This window comes from Diadema setosum, chromosome 18 (assembly GCF_964275005.1).
Source record: "Diadema setosum chromosome 18, eeDiaSeto1, whole genome shotgun sequence".
NCBI classification, from domain to species: domain Eukaryota; kingdom Metazoa; phylum Echinodermata; class Echinoidea; order Diadematoida; family Diadematidae; genus Diadema; species Diadema setosum.
Genome location: NC_092702.1, coordinates 16,640,212 through 16,660,398, shown reverse-complemented (window position 1 = coordinate 16,660,398; position 20,187 = coordinate 16,640,212). Strand labels below are relative to the sequence as shown.

The following is a 20,187-nucleotide window of genomic DNA, read 5'->3' as shown; positions in this document are numbered from 1 at the left end:
ATGGCGGAGGAGTGTCCCAGTTCCTCCCAAGGCCCGCAGGGGGACACACCTGGTGAAGCCACTGCAGCCGTCCCAATGAACCGATGGGTGCCCCAGCCAAAGAAGAAAGACAGCATCTACTCCCTGGACAAGCCCAAGTTTGAGACCTGGCTGGAGCCCATGGAGGAACTGTGGGAAGATCAGCAACAGAAGGCCAAGGTCGAGATCATCCAGTTGCTCAGGAGAGCACTGTCCTCGGTTGAGCCCAGACTCCACTACGCTTTGGTCCTGGACTTACTAGACCACAGCAGGGATCTACGCAAGAAGAAACCTGAGACACTTGGACTTTACATCCTTAGGGGGTTTGAGGCATGGCTCAAGGCCAACCCCCTTAGTGCTGAGGTACCTGACCCTGTCTTCATCCTAATCGGGAGATCAGTTCACAAAGTTGGTGCCTAAAGCACTGCATTACACACACAAGCAAAGCAGAAAATCACCATATAATTATTAATAAGGAAATTAAAGCAACACCCCCCTCTGGGGAGAAAGGTGTTTTCTAAATCTTATGCTCAAAACAACAACAAATAAACTATATTTTAGTGAATTCGCATTGTATTATTGTAAATCGGACAAAAGTATGAGAGTGAACAAAAGTATGAGAGTGGGGCATGATACTTATTTGATTCCTGAACCGTTTCTTATGGTAAATTTTCTCAGACACATTTGAATTCCTCATGATTATGCTCAAGATAAATCGAGGGTATGGTATTACACTGTGTGTTGCTTCGTGAAGGACCGAAGAAGTCTATACAGTTAAACTCGCCTAAGTCGACGTCGCATATGTCGAATAATCGCTTAAGTCGATGATTTTGAAAAGTCCCGATTTTTCCCCATTGACGTACGTGTATTAATTCACTCACAAGTCGAATTTTGTAAGTCGAATACTCGCCTAAGTCGATGAAATTCCAAGAACACTTTCACGGAAAAAACATTGAATTCACTGTGCCTAAGTCGAATAAGATTTTATTGTGTAATAAATCACTGTCATTTATTATTCATTATTTATTACTCATTATTTTGTTTGTCAGATGAGTTTGAGGTGACAAAAAAAAAATAATCTAAAATCAAAATTCAAAGCGATCGCATGGGATCGTTTAACTCTCTTCGTATTTGGAGGTCCGCTGGTACAGCCCTGTCAGCTGTCGCGCTACGTACGTACAGCGTTCGTACAGTACACATGCGTTCATTTACATGTACAGTATTGAGCTTGCAGTGTACATGTAGCTTGGCATTTGCAGCGCTGTGCAGTGGAGTGGTATAATGGATAAAGCTGCTGAGTTTTCAAAGCGGAAAGTAGGGGGAAAGTTACGGGCACAGGTAAATCAGAATTGCACCTCTACACGCATTTCAAGCCACGGTATGGTAAACTGGAATCAATCACTGCTCAAATATCGTTCATATTCACTTTCCCAAGGTTTAAGGGTGTAAAGTAATCGGACCTGCGCCAATACTAATGCACTGTCCATGGAAAGTTAGCCGCGGCCCTGCTGGGCGACCCGTGCTGCGGCACACCGCTCCAGCTCTCGGCTCCAGAGTTGGTAGACAACATACATGTACATTAAACATACATGATTGTATGTACCTGTGGTGAAACTGTAAGTCGATTTTTTTTTCGACTTACGCACAAGTCGAAAATCGCCTAAGTCGATGTGTTTTGCTCAGTCCCGAGAAGATCGACTTACGCGAGTTTAACTGTACTTGTATGCAAATTCAAGGAAAATTATACAATACCTCCATCTTTTTGTGTAATCAGTAAAGCAAGGTTATCTGTGCAAATAACATTGCAACAAAAATAATAAAGATTTACTATTTTGATACTTCTGTAGTACTACTCATCTGATATGCTGAAACTGTTATTGATATTTCTTACTCAAAAGAGAATGTACATGGTTGACGTTGAATTTTCGTGTGGGTGCTGGCTATTTGAAGGCTTCATGGAAAAGACAGCTTATACTACAGTGCACTCCTGTACTAACAGACACAGTTATAACAAAAACTGTGGTTACAACGAAGTAACAATTCACGTCCAAAACTAAATGTCTATATATCTCCATACACTCTATTGTTTGGTTTATAACGAAAGAAAACTGCCTGTAATGAGGACTTCATTATAATGGGGGTCACCTGTATAGCAAAGTGCACCAGTCCCTATCACAGTCTCTGAAGAGACCATCCTGTAATATGCCCTGACTTGTTTTTTGTCAACACTAACTCTGCAACAGTCACATTTTGTTTGTGTTTCTTGATCAGCACTTTGGTATATAAAAGTGTGAGATGGCCATAGCCACATTGCTGAATCTCGTCCTCTACATACGTACATCCTTCTGCAGGTCAAGTCTTCGGTCCTGACGCCCGAACTGAGGAGCCTTGCGTTCCATCTGGCGGCAAGCTCACATTCCAATGTCTTTGACTTTCTGTCCCGCATTTACAACCTCCAGGGGCCCGACAACTCCTTCCTTGTGTCGCGGGTCAACATCATGCTGGCCAGACAACAGTTCAAAGAGGTAAACTGCACACTGAAATAGTTTTCAGGCTAGACTAGTTACCGTATCATCGACTCTGGGATCTACCTCCATCTTAGCTGTCTTTAATCAAGCCACGAAGAAGACTTTATTATCAGAAAGGGTGACATTTGCAGGGTGACATTCTAGCAATTCACTAAAGTGCTCTTAGCTGTTTGGTCCTCACTGTCGGTAGTCGCTGGCTTCTGTTGTAAGAGAGAAAAAGATTAACATGAGGGAGAAAAAGGTTAATGTCATGGAGAAAAAGGTTAAAGGCTCATAGTCCTGGTAGTGTAGAGGGCCCTGTTGATGATACTGCCGATCACCGTTAGCATTGATACGAAGATTGCCCAAGTTGAGGTGTCATCAAGAGCGTTGGTGCTGCTAGGTAACGTTGCCTTCGTTGTCTTCTCTGCGCATCACGCAGTCTGTAGTCGTGCCAGGGTGTGTGCATATGTGCTTCTTAGTATGACATCACAAAAGAAGTTTGCTAAAGCTGTCATCCCCCTTAGCCGAATCATGAGCCGAACTGTGATGGGACCACTGACTACAATGGATTGGACTTCTTTGGACTCGGGGTGGGGGGTGGGGGACGGGAAATGGGCCAAAGCATAAGCACGAAAGAGGCATCGATAGCGTAGGTCTCTATAGGAAACTTGCGCCGTGCGCCCGCGTACGCATTTGACTAAATCACCGTGACCATGTGCCTTTAACCCTATTCTAACTGGGCTATTTGAGACCAAGTTTTTACAGCCGCCGATCTAGCGATCGCCGCAAAATTTTGCCTGAACATAGAGCCGGATGTCAACTACAAGATTACATGGTCATGCAAGAGAAAAATGTTGATTTCATATTTTTTAATAAATTAGTTATGCAAATTAACGCATGAAATCATATTTTCACCTATAACTCCATCAAAAAGACTGAAGGATTATTACTTTTTTGTGTCAGAGTTCCTCAAGACACATCAAACAATTTTCTTGTAAAAAAATGGCGCAATCAAAATCATTTTCTTTTGTTTTTTATTGTTTTGTTAATTTCTTATGTATTTTATTGTTTTTTTTGATCTTTTGTTTTCGATTATTTTTTTGCCAAAATTTGTTGGAGGCACTTTTTTAAGCTTATCTACATTAGAATTAATTTATTTCAATGGTTAAAAGTTGAAATAATCTAATTAATATCAATTAAACAAAAAAAAAAACACAGTTTGCATTGGACTTGCACACGAAATCATGAATTTGAGCGGTTTTCGGGTTGACATGCATACGCAAAACATTGCATAACTTCAGAACGGTGTACCCGGATGTCGCAAATTTGGTCTCAAAATATGCGGGAGACTTCAATGAAAAAAGTCATGAAACGACGCGGCAAAATCTTTGCGCGTTGCGGAATCGTGGCGCGAAACGTCGAGGGGGGTCAATTTGACCCCCCCCCCCCCCAGTTAGAATAGGGTTAATGTGAGCTCACATTCTCTGAGAGGGCTTTATGCATACACTTGAGCGATATTTCAATTGTAGGCACTGTGTGCTCATGGGGCAATTTTATTTTTTCCTCCCATCTGGAGTATTTGTTCATAGAGGTTTCCTTGCTGTGCTTGATTTTTCAGTACCTGACATATATAATACTATTGTGTAAAATGTCATCTTGTCTTGCAGGCAGCAACGTGTGTCATAAAAGTTCATCTTCAGGATCATTTTTCCCTGGAAGATGTGAGTAAAGCTGTTATGTGTGTGTATGTATGTATGTATGTGTGTTTAGATGCAAACTTAAATGTCATTGAACTTCCCTTTGTTGATTAGAGAATGTTTTGACAGGATTTTACATTGCTCAAGATATTTGCTTGATGTCATTTTCCTGACAGTACTGTGGGACCGAAAATTTAGTGAAAATGTCTACACCACTATTCGCAAGTATTTCATGTTTAGAGCACATACTCTAATGGTGTACTGCATTCTGTGATATCTCTTTCAGATCTGCCTGCCGCTGATATTCCAGGACAAGGTAAACATGGTGGAAAAATACATTCAGCACCAACCAGAATTGCAGAAAGCCCTTGTCAAGCAGCTAGATGCTTTCTGCGAGCAGGGATATGACATTGATTCTTTCATCAGGTGGGTGATGCTGGGCATACTGAGAAAGTTGAAGATATGAAAACTGAGAAAACAGCAAGATGGTGCAACTTGAATGATGAATGAGATATGTGCGCTGTTCAAAATCCAAAAAAGTTTTTATATATTTAAACTATCTCTATCTATGCTTTCAAAGTCTATAAATGTTTTGGAATTTTATACTCTTTGGATCTAACAAAGCATTTTCTTTTAATGGTGTTTATAAATTTTATATAGGGCATTTTAATGCCCGCTCTCTAATACATTCATGCCTGAACTAAAGCTCTTCATATGCGACTGCAGCTAAATGTCAAAATGCTTGTAATTTCTGGAGGAGCCTTTAGATAGAAACAAATCTAATCTGTGGATTTGTATAAATTGTTATCGATGTTTGAAAAGATTATTTGCATGCCAAAAGAAATTAACACAATTCTCACTCTCGCATATAACTGTCAAAATTCAAATGGCAGCAGTGCTGTATAATTTCTGTAACAATGAGTCAACAACAGTATGAGCTCTCTGTTTGATCGTACATGAAAAATACAGAGCACTATCTCTTACCTTGACTCTACAATAGTTTTTGATATTTTCCTAGGAATTGTTGCATGTTGGGGAAAAGATATCCAAACTGTAAGCTCTGGAGACGCATTTCTGTTGTGAGGTGACAATGTTTTAGTCATGATAGAAAGGGGAAAATCAGATGTGATTATTGCATAGGATATGCTCCACTTGTGCCTGCACACTGCTCAATAACTCGGCGTTGCTGGAAGTACAAAGGTGAACCCCAAAAATGCGACCCCACTTGACCTCCACATGTTGCGCATGGGTGCATAAGATCACCTCATTCATTTTCACAGTGCGTACGGCCAGCATACGGACCCGATCACTGGCAACTTACCAGTAATGTTTGCATTTGTATATATTTGTTCCATCAAATTCAAGATTTTAAAGGTTATAATTTATGTTGGAATATGGATGCAGCAGCTTCTGTTATTGTTCTTCCCTTCTGCTATTTCTCTTCCACCGGACAGAGACATGAGAATAAGCATTCCCGGTGTGCGCAAGGACAAGCTCCGTCGACGCCACCTCGCCAAGCTCATCTTGCGCCTGGTCAAGATGTTCAAACTAGACATGGCGCTGTGTCCAAACACAGCCAAGTCCAAGGATCTCGGTGCAATAAAATTCCTCTTCCACAAGAGGTACATTGAGGTGAGAGCATCATGCCAAGATATCATGGTGGTGGAATGAAATGCACATTTTTTTTAATTTTTTTTTTTTTGTATGTGGTCACTCAGAGCTGTTAAAAACAAACCTCCAGTTGAAGTACAACATCACGCTTTGTAGATAGTGGCACATTCTCCATTTGTATTGAAAATCTTAATATGAAGCAAAGAAAATATGTCATAGGCAACTTGTTACACTGATCATTGTTGGCCCAAATTCACAAAGGGAGTTTAAATCTAGTCCACGTGGATTATAACACATTTTGACTGCATAGAAAAATGTATTTTTTTAAAAACACATCCCAAAATGCCAACAAGCATCCCATAAGTGAATTCACACTATCACATGCAAATGCAAACTACACATGCGTCACGGTGTTTCAGTCCATGGACCAAAAGTTTAACCATGAATTTGCTTTTAAACCACCTTCATTCCAGGGTTCCATGGCACAGGACGTGTTTGAGGAACTTGTGATATCGACGGTCGGTGACAACAAGTCTGTCCAGGAGGAACTTGTTGATCTCTTCGTGGGCTACAATGACCCCCAGGCTGCTGCCCGATGGGCAGTGAGCTATGGGCTGGACACCAGTCAACTGCCAGAGTTTGTGCAACAAGAACTGCAGAACAACACTGGTGAAAAGTGAGGATACATATCGTTATCTCAGGTCTGTTCTTTACAAAAACAAAAACAAAAATTTGTATTATTTGCACATCTTTGTATAAAGAAGAATCTCTTCCAAGTGCCCACCCACTTCCCAGTTTTATGGCAGATATCTGTCAAAAGTGCAATATTACTATGCGTTTTTGTCTATTGTTAATCCATTTTATTTTGACGTCATTTCCCCTCCCCCCCCCCCTTTTTTTTTAAAGGTAGAAGAGAGGTACTGGCTCTTTTTACCCCTTCCTTTTACAGTGTACATGAAATGAAAGTGTTATTATCGCAAGGAAAACTTTGTTGTTTTTTTCATTAGAGAAAAATACACTGATACTTTCTGTTAAGTTTAATTAAAGCTTCAGTACTGTCCATCTTTCATCATATTTCATACTTTCAAGGGCTAGCTTTCTGGTGATATTCATCAAGTAACATTTACATGCTGTCAGTTGGATTTTGCTTTTATAAGCACAAAGTCATTTAGAATGGTGTTTTCTCTTTTCGAGAAAGTGAGAGAGAGAGAGAGAGAACTGTCCGCATGTATGAATACATGTACAGATTATAACTCCATGTCTGAACTAGATTAAAGAAAGTATGAAGTATTCTGTCATTCTTTGACTTTTTTCTCTCATTGAGTTTGTAAATGAACCTTAATCAGTAAACTCGTGAATAAACCCTTGTTTTCCCAATTTCCTGTATGTGTTTTAAGCAGTTGTTGTTTCTCCATTTATTCAAAGAAATCTGTGACAAAAAAGAAAAAGAAAAAAAGTGAGCTGGAATATACTCCGTGGTTATGCTCTTGTGTTGGTCAATATACAGTCAAACCTGTCTATAAGCGGCCACCCAAGGGATACGGAAAAAGTGGCCGTTATAGACAGGTGGCCGCTATAGACAAGTAATCCAACTTTGTGTGCATTGCCTACATGTACATGTATCATCGTTGTATATACATGTACATTTATGTGTGTAGGTATGCACACGTGTGTATCATGCATAGAACAATGCCGGTGTTTATGAAATTGTTGCACAGTACACTAGATGTAGCATGTGCACAGTCATGAATTAGTGCATTATTGTGACTGAATAAGTGATGAATGCAACGGTGGCGATCACTGAATGTTGCCCAGAAATGACTGGCACGGCTAAAAAGCAGAAAAATACCCTAAATTATCGGCTCGGCTACGGCTCCATCGGGTTTTTGGCTGCTATAGACAGGTTAAAATCTACCGCGGGAAACAAAATTTGTGGCCGCTGGCCGCGTTAGACAGGTGGCCGCTATACACAGGGTCTTTAACATGGCTTTTCTCTCGGGGGGATTTTTCAGTGGCCGCTATAGACAGGTGGCCGCTATAGACAGGTGGCCGCTATCGAGAGGTGGCCGCTAAGGCAGGTTTGATTGTATAATGGAAATGGAGCATACCCTCTGGTAAGCCATTAGGAAGTTATCATTATCTTCAAGGCAGGGGGAAAGTTTTGTAATCATGGATAGTGATAGCTGTTCTGCTTGAATACAACGTATGTACTGTAAAAGGATATGAGGATTCATTATATTCCCTTCCTTGTCTTCTACCTAGCCAAAATCCTGTGAGTGATATAGCGGATGGAGGAGGGGAAAATTGGGATGAAGAAATTCAAGATGAACCGACCCCAGATTTCTATCCACTCCACCTGGCAGACGAGAGAGTGTTACTAGTGTCTACACTGGATGGACTACAACAGTGCCTTGATGAGATAGCAAATAAGGTACCGGTATGCACGAGTTGTTGAACTGAAATGCATGTACACTATTAAAGTCACTGTAATGTGTACTGTGTGCTTAGAATCAAGTTCATCTATATAGATGCTGTGAGTGTATGGTTGTGATCATGTGTGAGTGTGTGTGTATGTTTGTGTGTGTGTGTGTGGTGGGGGGGGGGGTGTTGAAGTGTAGTTTAACTTTCCAACTGATTGGTTGGACACTAGGGAAAATACCTTATTCTTTCCATGACATTGAATTTAACACTGTTGGTACCACCTACAAGGATGTGCAGTGATTGAATACTGTTTTCATGATATGTAGACATCAGGATATGGCATAATAATAACAATAATGTGCAGTGCATGTCATAAATCATCCATGTATAAGTAGTGGAGTGTTTTATTTATTTTATTACTGATAATGCACCTTTATATTATGATGATGTGATGTAAACTTCTTAGCGCTTGCTTGTACATAAACAGAATACCACTACTGCATAATTTTGTTTTCTTTTTTTCATACTTAAAAAAAAAATGCTCTTGCCTTTTTCATTCACTGTAACATTTCTGTTGGACTATGGGCTTTTTAGCAAAAAACAATGTCAAATATTCACAGACACACTGCTCAGACCATATAGTACATTCTGCCGTGTAACACATGCAAAGGAACAGTCTGTGCTTTAAGAATCCTCTAGATTGCCTCGTTGATTCACTGTAGTGAAATATTGTAGATTTTACTTGTTTTCTTCCTTCCGTACCGTCAAATGGTAATTTCTATAACTCTTCTTGTGAAATTTTACAGCCTGATTCCATTGTTGGAATCGACATGGAGTGGCGACCATCTTTCACACCGACCAAAACTGCCAAGTAAGTTTTGACAAAAACCAAAAAGAAAAAAGAAAAAAGAGAGAAGGTTATGACCTCCATACAATTTCCTGTGACCCTGATACAGGAAGTGGCATACATTTCCTGTTATGGCATACATATGTAATGTCAAGTACTGTTTAATGGCAGCTGCGTTGTTAGTGTATCACAGCCCTGCTCTTACATGAGAAGGATTTAATGAAGATAAGCATGTTTTATCACCTGTGCAACAGGCAGATTTTGGTGCTTAACCCATTTCATATTGGAACCAGGTGCTTCATGTTTCAAGTCTGTGTGTAATGACCTCGGCTCAGACGATATGAGTTAAAAATAACGGTTTTTGTTTGTAGTAGAGATGTAAAAGGGGCTGTTATACTAAATATTGGTTTTCCTGTGGAATTTGATAGTTCATATAAAGTTGATAAAGCTCTTTGGTTCCTCTTTGCTTTTACTTTGTAATGTAGTATTTACGACAATGTTCTACATCAGAATCTAAAGTATAGCATGTTTACTCTGTTCATCAGTTTCAACTGTCAGAAAAGCAATCTCACAGTCATATGACAAGAAAAGAGAATTTTGGCCAAGATCTCAGTAATTACCAACATAAAAAACAATATAATAAAAGAAAACACATAATATACACACATAAACAAGAAAAATGTGCAGCTTGACACCAAAACCCATATTCTTAGATCCATGTTGTTAACTTTAGTGTACATGGTCAGTTGTAATATTGTTGAATGTGTGTGATTATTGTATAATATAGCAATATCTTCACCTCTGGATACATAGCTTAAATCAGTCCCCTCCCTGTACCATAAATTTTTCTGAGTAGTGCTAGGAAAGGAAAAATTTGCTATTTTCATTGAGACATGTATTGTTTTGTTCTTTAGTAATCATGAGATATTTAGTTTCTTTCCCCTCTGGTTCTAAAATCTTACCAGGGTAGCTCTGTGCCAGATTGCCACACCAAACACGGCCTACCTCTTGGACATGGTAGCCCTGTGGACTCCCGAGAACAAGGCAGATGTCATTAGATTCTTTACACAACTCCTTCAGTCCGAGGAGATCCTCAAGCTGGGTAGGAAATGTAGCTCAAGGTGTTAAATGCTTCCAATGAAATTGCAGTAACTTACTTTCACTGTTTAAAATCAGTTATCAAACTGTGGCAGGCCAACCTATTTTGTTTTTATTTGTAATTAGTCCTCAAACTCACACACCTAAGACACAGTTGGAATATGTTTATTTCTTGTCAAATAATCTTCACTGTAAATGTATGATATTTAACCAAGCTAGAAGAGGCAGTAAAGTTTTTGATGGAACATGAGGAACATTGTTACAAGCAGCTTTAATAGGCCAAGCAAAAAGAAAAAAAGAAAAAATGTTATTAGTTCGACGTCCCTGCCCACATTTTTTTTTTTTTTTGCTGCTGCATCAAAAAAGTTTTGTTTTGTTTTTGAAACACTAAAAAGACAAAATTTTGATAGATTTTCCCCATTTCCAGCTGTTGAACCTCGCACATGCACAGCGTACATATCATACTGTACGTGAAAACAGCTGGAAATTAGACTACTTGAAGAGCGTTATGCAGTGGATTGGCCTTTTGAAAAAAAAAAGTGCCTCCATCCTCCTGTAGTTAAAAAAATGTGAGGATGAGAAACTAATCTTTTTTTTTTTTTTTTTTTTTTTTTTTTTTTTTTTTTTTTACTTGGCCTTAGTGAGGCCAAGGATGGTGCGGAATTAAATTCTTGCCAACAAGATTGTGTAGCAAGTTGTGTCAGAGTTTACCAGCACGTGAAGGCTTGAAAAAAATGACATCTGTGTTCGGTCATGCAGGCTTTGAGATCTCTGGTGACTACCAGATGTTAGGCCGGTCATTCCCAGAACTTCAACCGGTACTGAAGGAAGAGAAAAGAACTGTAGACCTGCATGTTCTTGGTAAACAGGTATGACGATCACTCATTGGTAACCTCTACACTTTGAAGTTTGAAGTTTGAAGTTTGAAGTTTTATTAGCAACAACATTTGAACATGTACATTTTCAATCATTATACAATGGTATTTACATACATATATGAAAAAAAAATACTTATCTATTACTCCTTTACAATAACATGATCAAATGAAGACATTTGAGATTTAAATGTGATACATGTAGCGTAATTCTACAAAGTTGTTGTTAACAAGGAAACCAAAAGTTAGCACACGTGCTAGTCGAGATTGGTCACCTTGATCTTCATACTAAAAGCTAAACACAAACGAAAAATTATTACATGGTTGGTTGAAATGGCTGTTAATATTTAAATACAACGTACATCATATATTTTCTAACACAGAAAACTAATTATACTTGATACAATATCTATTAGAGAAGGAAATCTGCAAGGCATTTACGAAATGTAGATCTTTTGCTTTGTTCACGCATTTCTCCTGGCAATGTGTTCCAAAGTTTTGGTCCTAAGTAAGAAATTGAAAATTGTCCCTGTGTGGTTCTAAATTTTGGTAAGTACAACATTCTTTTTTCATTTGTTCTTGTCCTGTAAGTATGATGCACAATTTGGCAATAGTCATACAGAGGGTGCGGAATAGTTCCATTGCAGAGATCGTACATAAATGTTAAAACTGAGAACTTATGTAACCTAACAACATCTAGAAGTTTGAATCGTTGGAACAATGGTTCTGAATGTGTTCGTAAAGTCGAAAATGTTATAGCTCTCAGAGCCATTTTTTGAGAAATATGTATACAATTTAAGTGAGATTTATAAGTACTGCCCCATACTTCAATACCATATAATATGTGTGGTTGTATAAAAGATTTATACAAAAGCACAAGAATGCGCTGCGGAACATACTGTCTTAATTTATACAATACACCTACTTTCCTTCGAACACATTTATTTACCAATTGAATGTGAGGTTTCCAAGTGAGATGACAATCAATCTGAGTTCCGATAAAGGATGCAACACTCACTTCATCAATGTCTGTGTCAGATAGTTTTATTGCACCCCTCATCGAAACTAACTGACGTTTTCTTCTGATTACCATATAATTTGTTTTCTTTAGATTGATTGTAATCTTATTGGCATTACACCATGTTTGAACTTTGTGCAGGTTTTCATTTACTTCATTCACATCTATTTCTTTTTGGCGAGCAGCATAAGTATGAAAAATATTTGAATCGTCGGCAAACAATCTGAATTTAAAGAAAGAGCAAGAGCGTGGCAAATCATTTATAAATATCAAAAAGAGTGTTGGCCCCAAAACTGACCCTTGCGGGACACCACAAGTTATAGTCTTCGGTGTCGAGACCATTCCTCTATAAGATAGCAGCTGAGATCTGTTGGACAGATAATCAGCAAACCATTGAAGTGGAATTCCACGAACACCATAATGAGCCAGTTTACATAGAAGAATATCATGATTTATCGTATCAAAAGCCTTTTTAAAATCTATAAAGATACCAAGTGTTACTTTTCCTTCATCAAGTGATGTCATTAGTGTATTTACAAGATCAATTAAAGACAATTTCGTACTGTATCTTTTACGAAAGCCATATTGGTGTTTATAAAAAATATCATCGGACTCAAAAAAATCAACCAGTCTATCATTTACAATTTTCTCTAAAACCTTTCCAATTATTGGCAGAACGGAGATAGGTCGGTAATTTCCAGGGTCCGATTTTGGTCCTTTTTTATATATTGGTGTTACTTTGGCTATCTTTAAGGCTTGAGGATAAATTCCAGTTTCTAAGGACAAATTAAAAATGTAAAGCAATGGCTTACAAACAAAACTTGCTGCATCCTTTAATAATCTTACTGGTAAATTATCATATCCATGTGATTTCTTAGAGTTTAATGCGAATAAAATATCGAACACTTCTTTCTCTGTAACTGGCCTCCAAAATAACGATTTATTATTCTTTTCCCCCAAGAATTCTTTTAGATTAATTTGTGTTTCAGGAATTTTAGTGGCCAACTTTGGTCCTACAGTAACAAAATAGTCATTAAGCTCTTCTGCTATTTCTTTTGCAGAAAAGACAGATTTAACTTCATCAACTTTATTAACCTCCAACTCTTCAATTTCTAAACTTGCAGTATGTTCTTTACCAGGATTTAACAACTCATTGACTATTTTCCATGTTTTACCCGAATCTTGCTTATTATCATTAAACATACTACTATAATAAACGCGTTTGGCATTTTTCAAAACAGTAGTTAGAATATTTCGATATACCTTGTACTCCCTTTCATATTTTAGATCAAAATTTGATGACCTATACTTTTTATACAATTTGTATTTCTTTTTAATTGATTTTAAAATGGCCTTTGTTACCCATGGATTTTTAGGGTAACATTTTGAATGACTAGTACTATTGTTCTTTCTTAATGGAGCATGTTTATCACATATTTCCCGAAATATACCATAAAATACAGAATATGCATCATTCACATCTTTACACTTGTACACAAAATCCCACCTAGCATTGGCTAAGTCTAAACAATATAAATCGACATCATAATGTTTATACGATCGTACAACTTTCCCAAAAGTTGGGACAATACTTTTAAAATAAAACATACTTTCAAAGACAGTAAAGATTGGAAGATGGTCTGAAACATCAGCCTCGATAACACCTGCATGTATATCAAACATGTCCATATTTGTATACAAATGATCAATCAAGGAAGCAGAATTTCGGGTTAATCTAGTTGGAAATGAGATCACTTGAGACAATCCAATACAATGCATGACAGTTAGAAAGTTTTCTGAATCTTTTCCAATATCAATAAGATCGATGTTAAAATCACCCATAATCAGACAATTATGTCTATCCAATTTTAAAGAATGCAATACATTCAAGAAAGATTCTTGGAATTCTGTAATGTTGGTATTGGGTTTACGATAAACAACACCAACAATGACCTTCTTTTTATCACATAAAAGCTCAAGCCACAGGGATTCTGCATGTGCTATTGCAGTGAAACCAAGTCGTTTATATTTTAATGATGAGTGAATGTAAGCCCCTACACCTCCACCCCTAACATTTCCGTGGCGGCATTCAGTCTCAAGATTATAGCCCTTTATTCCCAGTAAAGATGTGTTACTCACATTCCACACTTCCGATAAACCAATGATATCAAAATTTGAACTTAAACTACATTCATACAAGTTTTTTAGCTCATCGACATTTTTATTTAAAGAACGAATGTTAACATGTGTTACTGAAAAAGATTTTGCCATATGTCCCTGTAAAACATTATCGAAATTACTAGGAGTTAGACGGTACGATTTAACATTGAGATTACTTTCATGGTCAATGGGAGGGTTATCGGCCATGTTAACATATTATGTGTACTCTTAAAATAATACAGTGTTAATGTGCTTTCTTAAGCAAGAACATGAAGTTTGAAATCACCGTAATCAACATCGTCGATTCCAATGTCAAACAAGTCATCAGGGTTGCGTAAGATCTTTTGTTCACCATTATGCAGTTTGCAGATGATGTTCCCTGATTTGGTTTTCGTTTTCATCACACTCTGTGAATCCTTGGCCCTGGCAAGCACAGCTAACCGCATCGGGGTGAGGTCCTCGTTGATGAACAGACCTTTGTACTGGTCTCTCCCCTTTAACTTGAACCGTGCATCATACAGCTCATCCCTTCTCCTCCTAGCCACAAACCTGACGATGGCCTGTCGAGGTTTGCCGTCGGTTCTCTGTTTTCCAACCCGATTGCACATGGAGATGTCATCGGGTTTGATGTCGACACCAACTTCTTTGGCTATGTTGCATACTTTTTGGATGAGAGCCTCACCTGTCTCCTCCTCATTCTCAGGGAGGCCGTTCACCCGCAGGTTTTCCCTCCTCATCTCCTGCTGGATCTCGTCTTGTTTGAATTGCGTACGAAGGAGGTATGGGTTTACGATCTCCGTCACACTCGCCATGCAGGCATCTTTTACAGCCTGCACAATAGCAGGTACTGCAGCTTTAACCGCTGCTTGGACAGCAGTAGCAACAATTGTGGACATGTCACCCTGGGCAGCTCTCGCCCCCATCTGGCTGACACCCTCCAGCTGGTCTAGTATACCGTCCAAGTTAATGAACACCCCATTCCCCTCTGGTTTGGGCCCTGCTTTATCCTCCATGCCCCTCACTTTTTTGACTGCAGTGTCTATTCCCCCGTGGGCGATAACATTCTCCTTGGCCACGTTGATATGTGATGGAGTGCGAGCACGCTGTGGAGTGAGGAATTTGCCTGGATTCTTCCCTTGTTTTGGACGACCCATACTGTATGCAATGCAGAGCACTGGTAGCCAAAATACTGCAGGACAATCCCAAAAATGATGATCACAAAAAACTCAAGTTTCGTGGATCCAAGAGTGATAAAACATGTCCAGAAGGTTCCTGAGGCTATAACGATCCAAATATGGCAATATGATGGACCAGCTCCAGTAATAACATGGACAAAATAGCGCACATTTGTAGAGCAGAACAGGGCATGACCTCTTACTCGTCTCGTCTCTTTTCTTTCACTTGAAAGAGGAAATTTTATACGGTTGCCATGGGTTACCACATGATTATCATGACAGCATTGTGTATCATGTTCTCGTACCCATCTCGATATCTTTCTAATTTTTTTTTATGCCTCCGCCACGAAGTGGTGCCGGAGGCATTATGTTTTCGGGTTGTCCGTCCGTCCGTCTGTCCGTCCGTCCGTACGTCCGTACGTACGTCTGTCCGCTTTCGTTTACGCGATAACTTGAGTAATATTTACTGGAATTTTACCAAACTTGGTCCAAGTATGAAGTATGATGGGGCAATTATTTGATTAGATTTTGGGTGAAATCGGCTGAAGGTCAAAGGTCAAAGGTCAAGGTCAAATCATGAAATTGTATCCGTTTACGCGATAACTCAAGACTGGATGGAGCAAATTTCACCAAACTTTGTTGGAGGATGATGTATGATGGGACAATTACTTGATTAGTTTTTCAGTGAAATCGGACAGAGGTCAAAGGTCAAAGATCAAGGTCAAATCCTAAAATTTATCTGTTTACGTGATAACTCAAAACTGGATGAAGCAGCTTTCACCAAACTTGGTCCAAGGATGATGTATGATGGGACAATTAGTTGAGTAGATTTTAGTGACATTGGCAAGAGGTCAAAGGTCAAAAGGTCAAGGTCAAATGCTACAAATGTTGCAATTTCCCCCATATCTATGCAATGCCCAAAGGTATTTTCTTGAAACTTGGTGTGGACATGTACTACTGCGTAAAGATTCTCCAGAGAGAGTTTCATGTCATAAGGTCAAAGGTCAAAAGGTCAAAGGTTAGGTGAAAATGTTGCAATATTACTTTTCTCTCAAATGCTTCAATGTATCTTCGTGGAACTTGGTACATATGCATGTACTGTCTGGCAGGGATTATCTAGGGAATTTAGGGGTCATGGGTCAATAGTCAGGGGTCAAAGGTCAAGGTCAACTCCTCAAAATTTTACTATTTCCCTCATATACTAGTATATGCAATGCTTGCATTATTAGTTTCAAAACTTAATACATGCATTACCTAATGGAGATTCTCCGGGAAATTTCCAGCCAGAAGGTCAAAGGTTAAGGGTCAAAGGCCAGGTTTCAATGCCCCCCCCCCCCAAAAAAAAAAAAAAAATCTATTTTGTACCGTCATCACACTCTTTCTTCGTACCTTGGAAATTACTCATTGCATAAACTTTCCCAAAATTCCCCAAATATGTACATACCTGCACTCTTAGAAAATTATAGCAAACCCAGTTCAAGACATTTCTGACAAACCTGTCATTTCAATATTTTGCCAGTTATGTGAAACTGTCATGGATCACACATTGTGAAGACATTGTACTATACGCCTATTGGGAGAATCATGCATTATGGCGGAGGCATCAGTCGCCATAGCGACATTTCTAGTTTGTGTCTGCAGTTAAACTGTTCCTCAAGTAACCTGTTTCACCTGTATGTGCTTACGATTGATATTATGAACTTAGGATTCTAGGCTGATTGCAAGGATTGATATTTCGCTCTGTGCACGTTTATATTAAAGGTGCATAGTCCCGGTAGTTTAGAGGGCGCTGTTGATGATACTGCCGATCACTGTTAGCATTGATACGAAGATTGCCAAAGTTGAGCTGTCATCAAGAGCCGAACTGTGATCAGACCACTGACTACAGTGGATCGGACTTCTTCGGACTCGGGGAAGTGGGCCACAGCGTAAGCCCCAAAGAGGGGTCGATAGCATAGGTCTCTATAGGAAACTTGCGCCGTGCACCCGCGTATGCATTTGACTAAAACACCGAGACCATGCACCTTTAAATACTCGCGAAATGCTATTTTACATTAACAGAAAGTACCTTGCTCATGTACACCTCTATGCATATTCTTTGTGTGTTTTCTTTGTGATCATAAAAATAAAACATTACAATTGTAAAAGCCATGAAAAATTGGGGTTATTGTTTAGTCCACAGCTTTGATATTTTTAGGCTTTTCTTAGTCGATTGAAAGCCAGCAAACACCCAAGCTGTTCCATCCTGATTTGTTGGTCCATGCTCCACACTGTAGGTTATTCAGAAAGCCCCACAATCTACAACCGTTCGGCTCAGCTGCCTAGGCCTGACAGACCTCGTCTTCTACTGCTTCGGCCAGCGCCTGGACAAACGTGACCGCATCTCAGACTGGGAGAAGCGCCCTCTCAGGCCAGCTCAGGTGCAATATGCAGGTAAATTGAATGGCCTTGAGATGGCAAAACAATGTATCTACATCCAACCTCATTTCCAGTAAATTGAGTTTGAAGTTTCGCAGACCTACTGCTCTTTCTGTTTTCGTTCAACACTTCATATCTTACCCTAGAAGGACCAACACTATCAATAATACAGTGCATGCAAATTGATCTCACTAGACCCTTTTTTTTTAGAATAATTCGCATTCAATCAAAACATACATTGTTTTGCCGTCTCAACATTACCACAGTATCGCCATTGATAAGACAAAACAATGTAAGTCTTGATCACTGGCGCGCGTATAATGCATTACAATGTCAATATGCACGCTTCTGCAGCTGTAAGCGGCGCACAGTCTATTACTGCGTGAACATGGAGATGGTAAAACTATGTATTGCATGTAGATACATTGTTTTGCCAAGTACATGCCCGTCGTGTGTTGAGCAGGGGCAAGCGTATTGCCGCTTACATCGTTTTGCTAACAAAATTTGAACAATTTCCAATGGGAGGGAGCATCATATCTCAGTAACGGAATTGGTTCTTATTTCAAGATTTGGTCAAGAGTTAGCTTATACTAAAATAAGATGAAATATGTGACTAAGTCAATTTTCATGAATTTTCCATATACATTATTTTGCCATCTCAAGGCTGTGAAGTGACAGTTTGTTGTTTAATGCTGTATCACTTTGTTATAATTTTTAAGATTGATTCGTAGTCTGTCATGAGTTACAGGTACTGTAGAGTGAAAAAATTATCTTGTGTAAGAGCCCTTGTTTATTTTAAAGGACAAGTTCACCTTCATAAACATAAGGATTGAGAAAATGTAGCAATATTAGTAGAACACGTCATTGAAAGTTTTGAGGAAAATCGGACAATCCGTTCAAATGTTATGAATTTTTGAAGTTTTTGTGCAGTAACCGCTGGATGAGAAGACTACTGCAGTGTGTGAATAACTTAGATGTCACATGCGTACAACAATATAAGGAAAATATAAAGAGAATTTCACAAAATTTAATCTTTTGAAAAAAGTACACATTCCCCCGACTTGTTACCAACAAATGTGATGGGTAATATTATTCCCCCTGCCTTTAGAAAGAGGCACGTCAAGTGCTCTTTTATTATGCGAAAAAAGTGAAAATATGTTGAATTTTCTTTACATTTTCTTTATACTGTTGTACGTATATGACTCACAAGCTGTAGTAGTCTCCTCATCCAGCGGTTCCAACACAAAAATTTTAAAAATTCATAACTTTTGCATTGATTGTCCAATTTTCCTCAAACTTTCACTGATGTGTTCTACAGTACTAATATTGTTGCATTCTCTCAATCCTTATATTTATGAAGGTGAACTTGTCCTTTAAGTGTCGTGTGTTTCATGTTAAAAATTTCCAAAAAGTTCATAGATGCTATATCCATAAATGATTATCGAATTGGGCAACATATTTTTAATAATGTACATTTTGGGAATCTTGTATGCCAGGTTCCCATCAAAAACAGGTTAGCAAATTTCTGTTAACTTCATTCTGATTTTGTGGGTTTTTTTTGGTGAAAATGTAATGATTTTAATCTGTTCCATCTAACCTTCATAAAAATTACACTCTTTCTCCAGCCCTAGATGCCTTTTGCCTGCTGGAGATCTACCAGGACCTCAAGGAGAAAGTCTCCAGGCTGGGCCTCGAACTCGACATGGAGCCGTCTCGATTTTCCAAGACCAAGAAGGTCAAGAACAAGACCAAGGTCAAGGCCAAGGCAGTGAGGACGAAGGAGGGGCCATCAATCTGGAAGAAGATCGACCAGGTCAGTTTTGTCTTGATGAATGTGTCTTTCAGCTCTGATGAATCTTGTGTGTTAACCCTTTCATTCCCTGTGGGCAACTCTTTCACATAGAATGTCAATGGGATTTTAGGATGATGGTCCTGCAGGGGTTAATTCATGCATCGTGAAACAGGGCTAAACATTCTGAAGATGTCATTGTGAAGTCTGTGCCGAGTGTCCCAAGCAGTGAAATTTGTACCAACTTGTGTAATATTATCATTGCCTTTAGGTAACCTTATATCAGTTCATTTCATGTATGTGTTTCCATATCCAAATAATACAAAACTAATTGCAAAGAAGCATAATAGATTAGTACAATAATGTGAAAAGGTGTGAAGCACTGATACAAATGCAAACAATAATATTTCAAAAATATAGGACATGTACAGCTGCACTGCACATGAATTATTCATGAATTATGAATACTTTGATGGTCTCCATGTCCAATATATATATATATATATATATATATATATATATATATATTTATGTATTTATTCCCTAATTC

The 20,187-nt window shown here is 38.7% G+C and overlaps 1 protein-coding gene across 1 annotated transcript in view; it reads left to right on the top strand.

Annotated features, from left to right (window-relative positions):
* The window catches only part of LOC140241360 (exonuclease mut-7 homolog), a 33,927-nt gene continuing 13,740 nt past the window's right edge, over positions 1–20,187 (top strand). Inside the window, exons 1-12 of the mRNA XM_072321094.1 lie at positions 1–381; positions 2,370–2,543; positions 4,196–4,249; positions 4,512–4,651; positions 5,680–5,857; positions 6,310–6,512; positions 8,099–8,267; positions 9,064–9,128; positions 10,070–10,206; positions 10,962–11,071; positions 17,707–17,863; positions 19,474–19,661. Of these exons, the coding sequence (XP_072177195.1) occupies positions 1–381; positions 2,370–2,543; positions 4,196–4,249; positions 4,512–4,651; positions 5,680–5,857; positions 6,310–6,512; positions 8,099–8,267; positions 9,064–9,128; positions 10,070–10,206; positions 10,962–11,071; positions 17,707–17,863; positions 19,474–19,661 (1,956 nt within the window). The remainder of the gene's footprint in view (positions 382–2,369; positions 2,544–4,195; positions 4,250–4,511; positions 4,652–5,679; positions 5,858–6,309; positions 6,513–8,098; positions 8,268–9,063; positions 9,129–10,069; positions 10,207–10,961; positions 11,072–17,706; positions 17,864–19,473; positions 19,662–20,187) is intronic.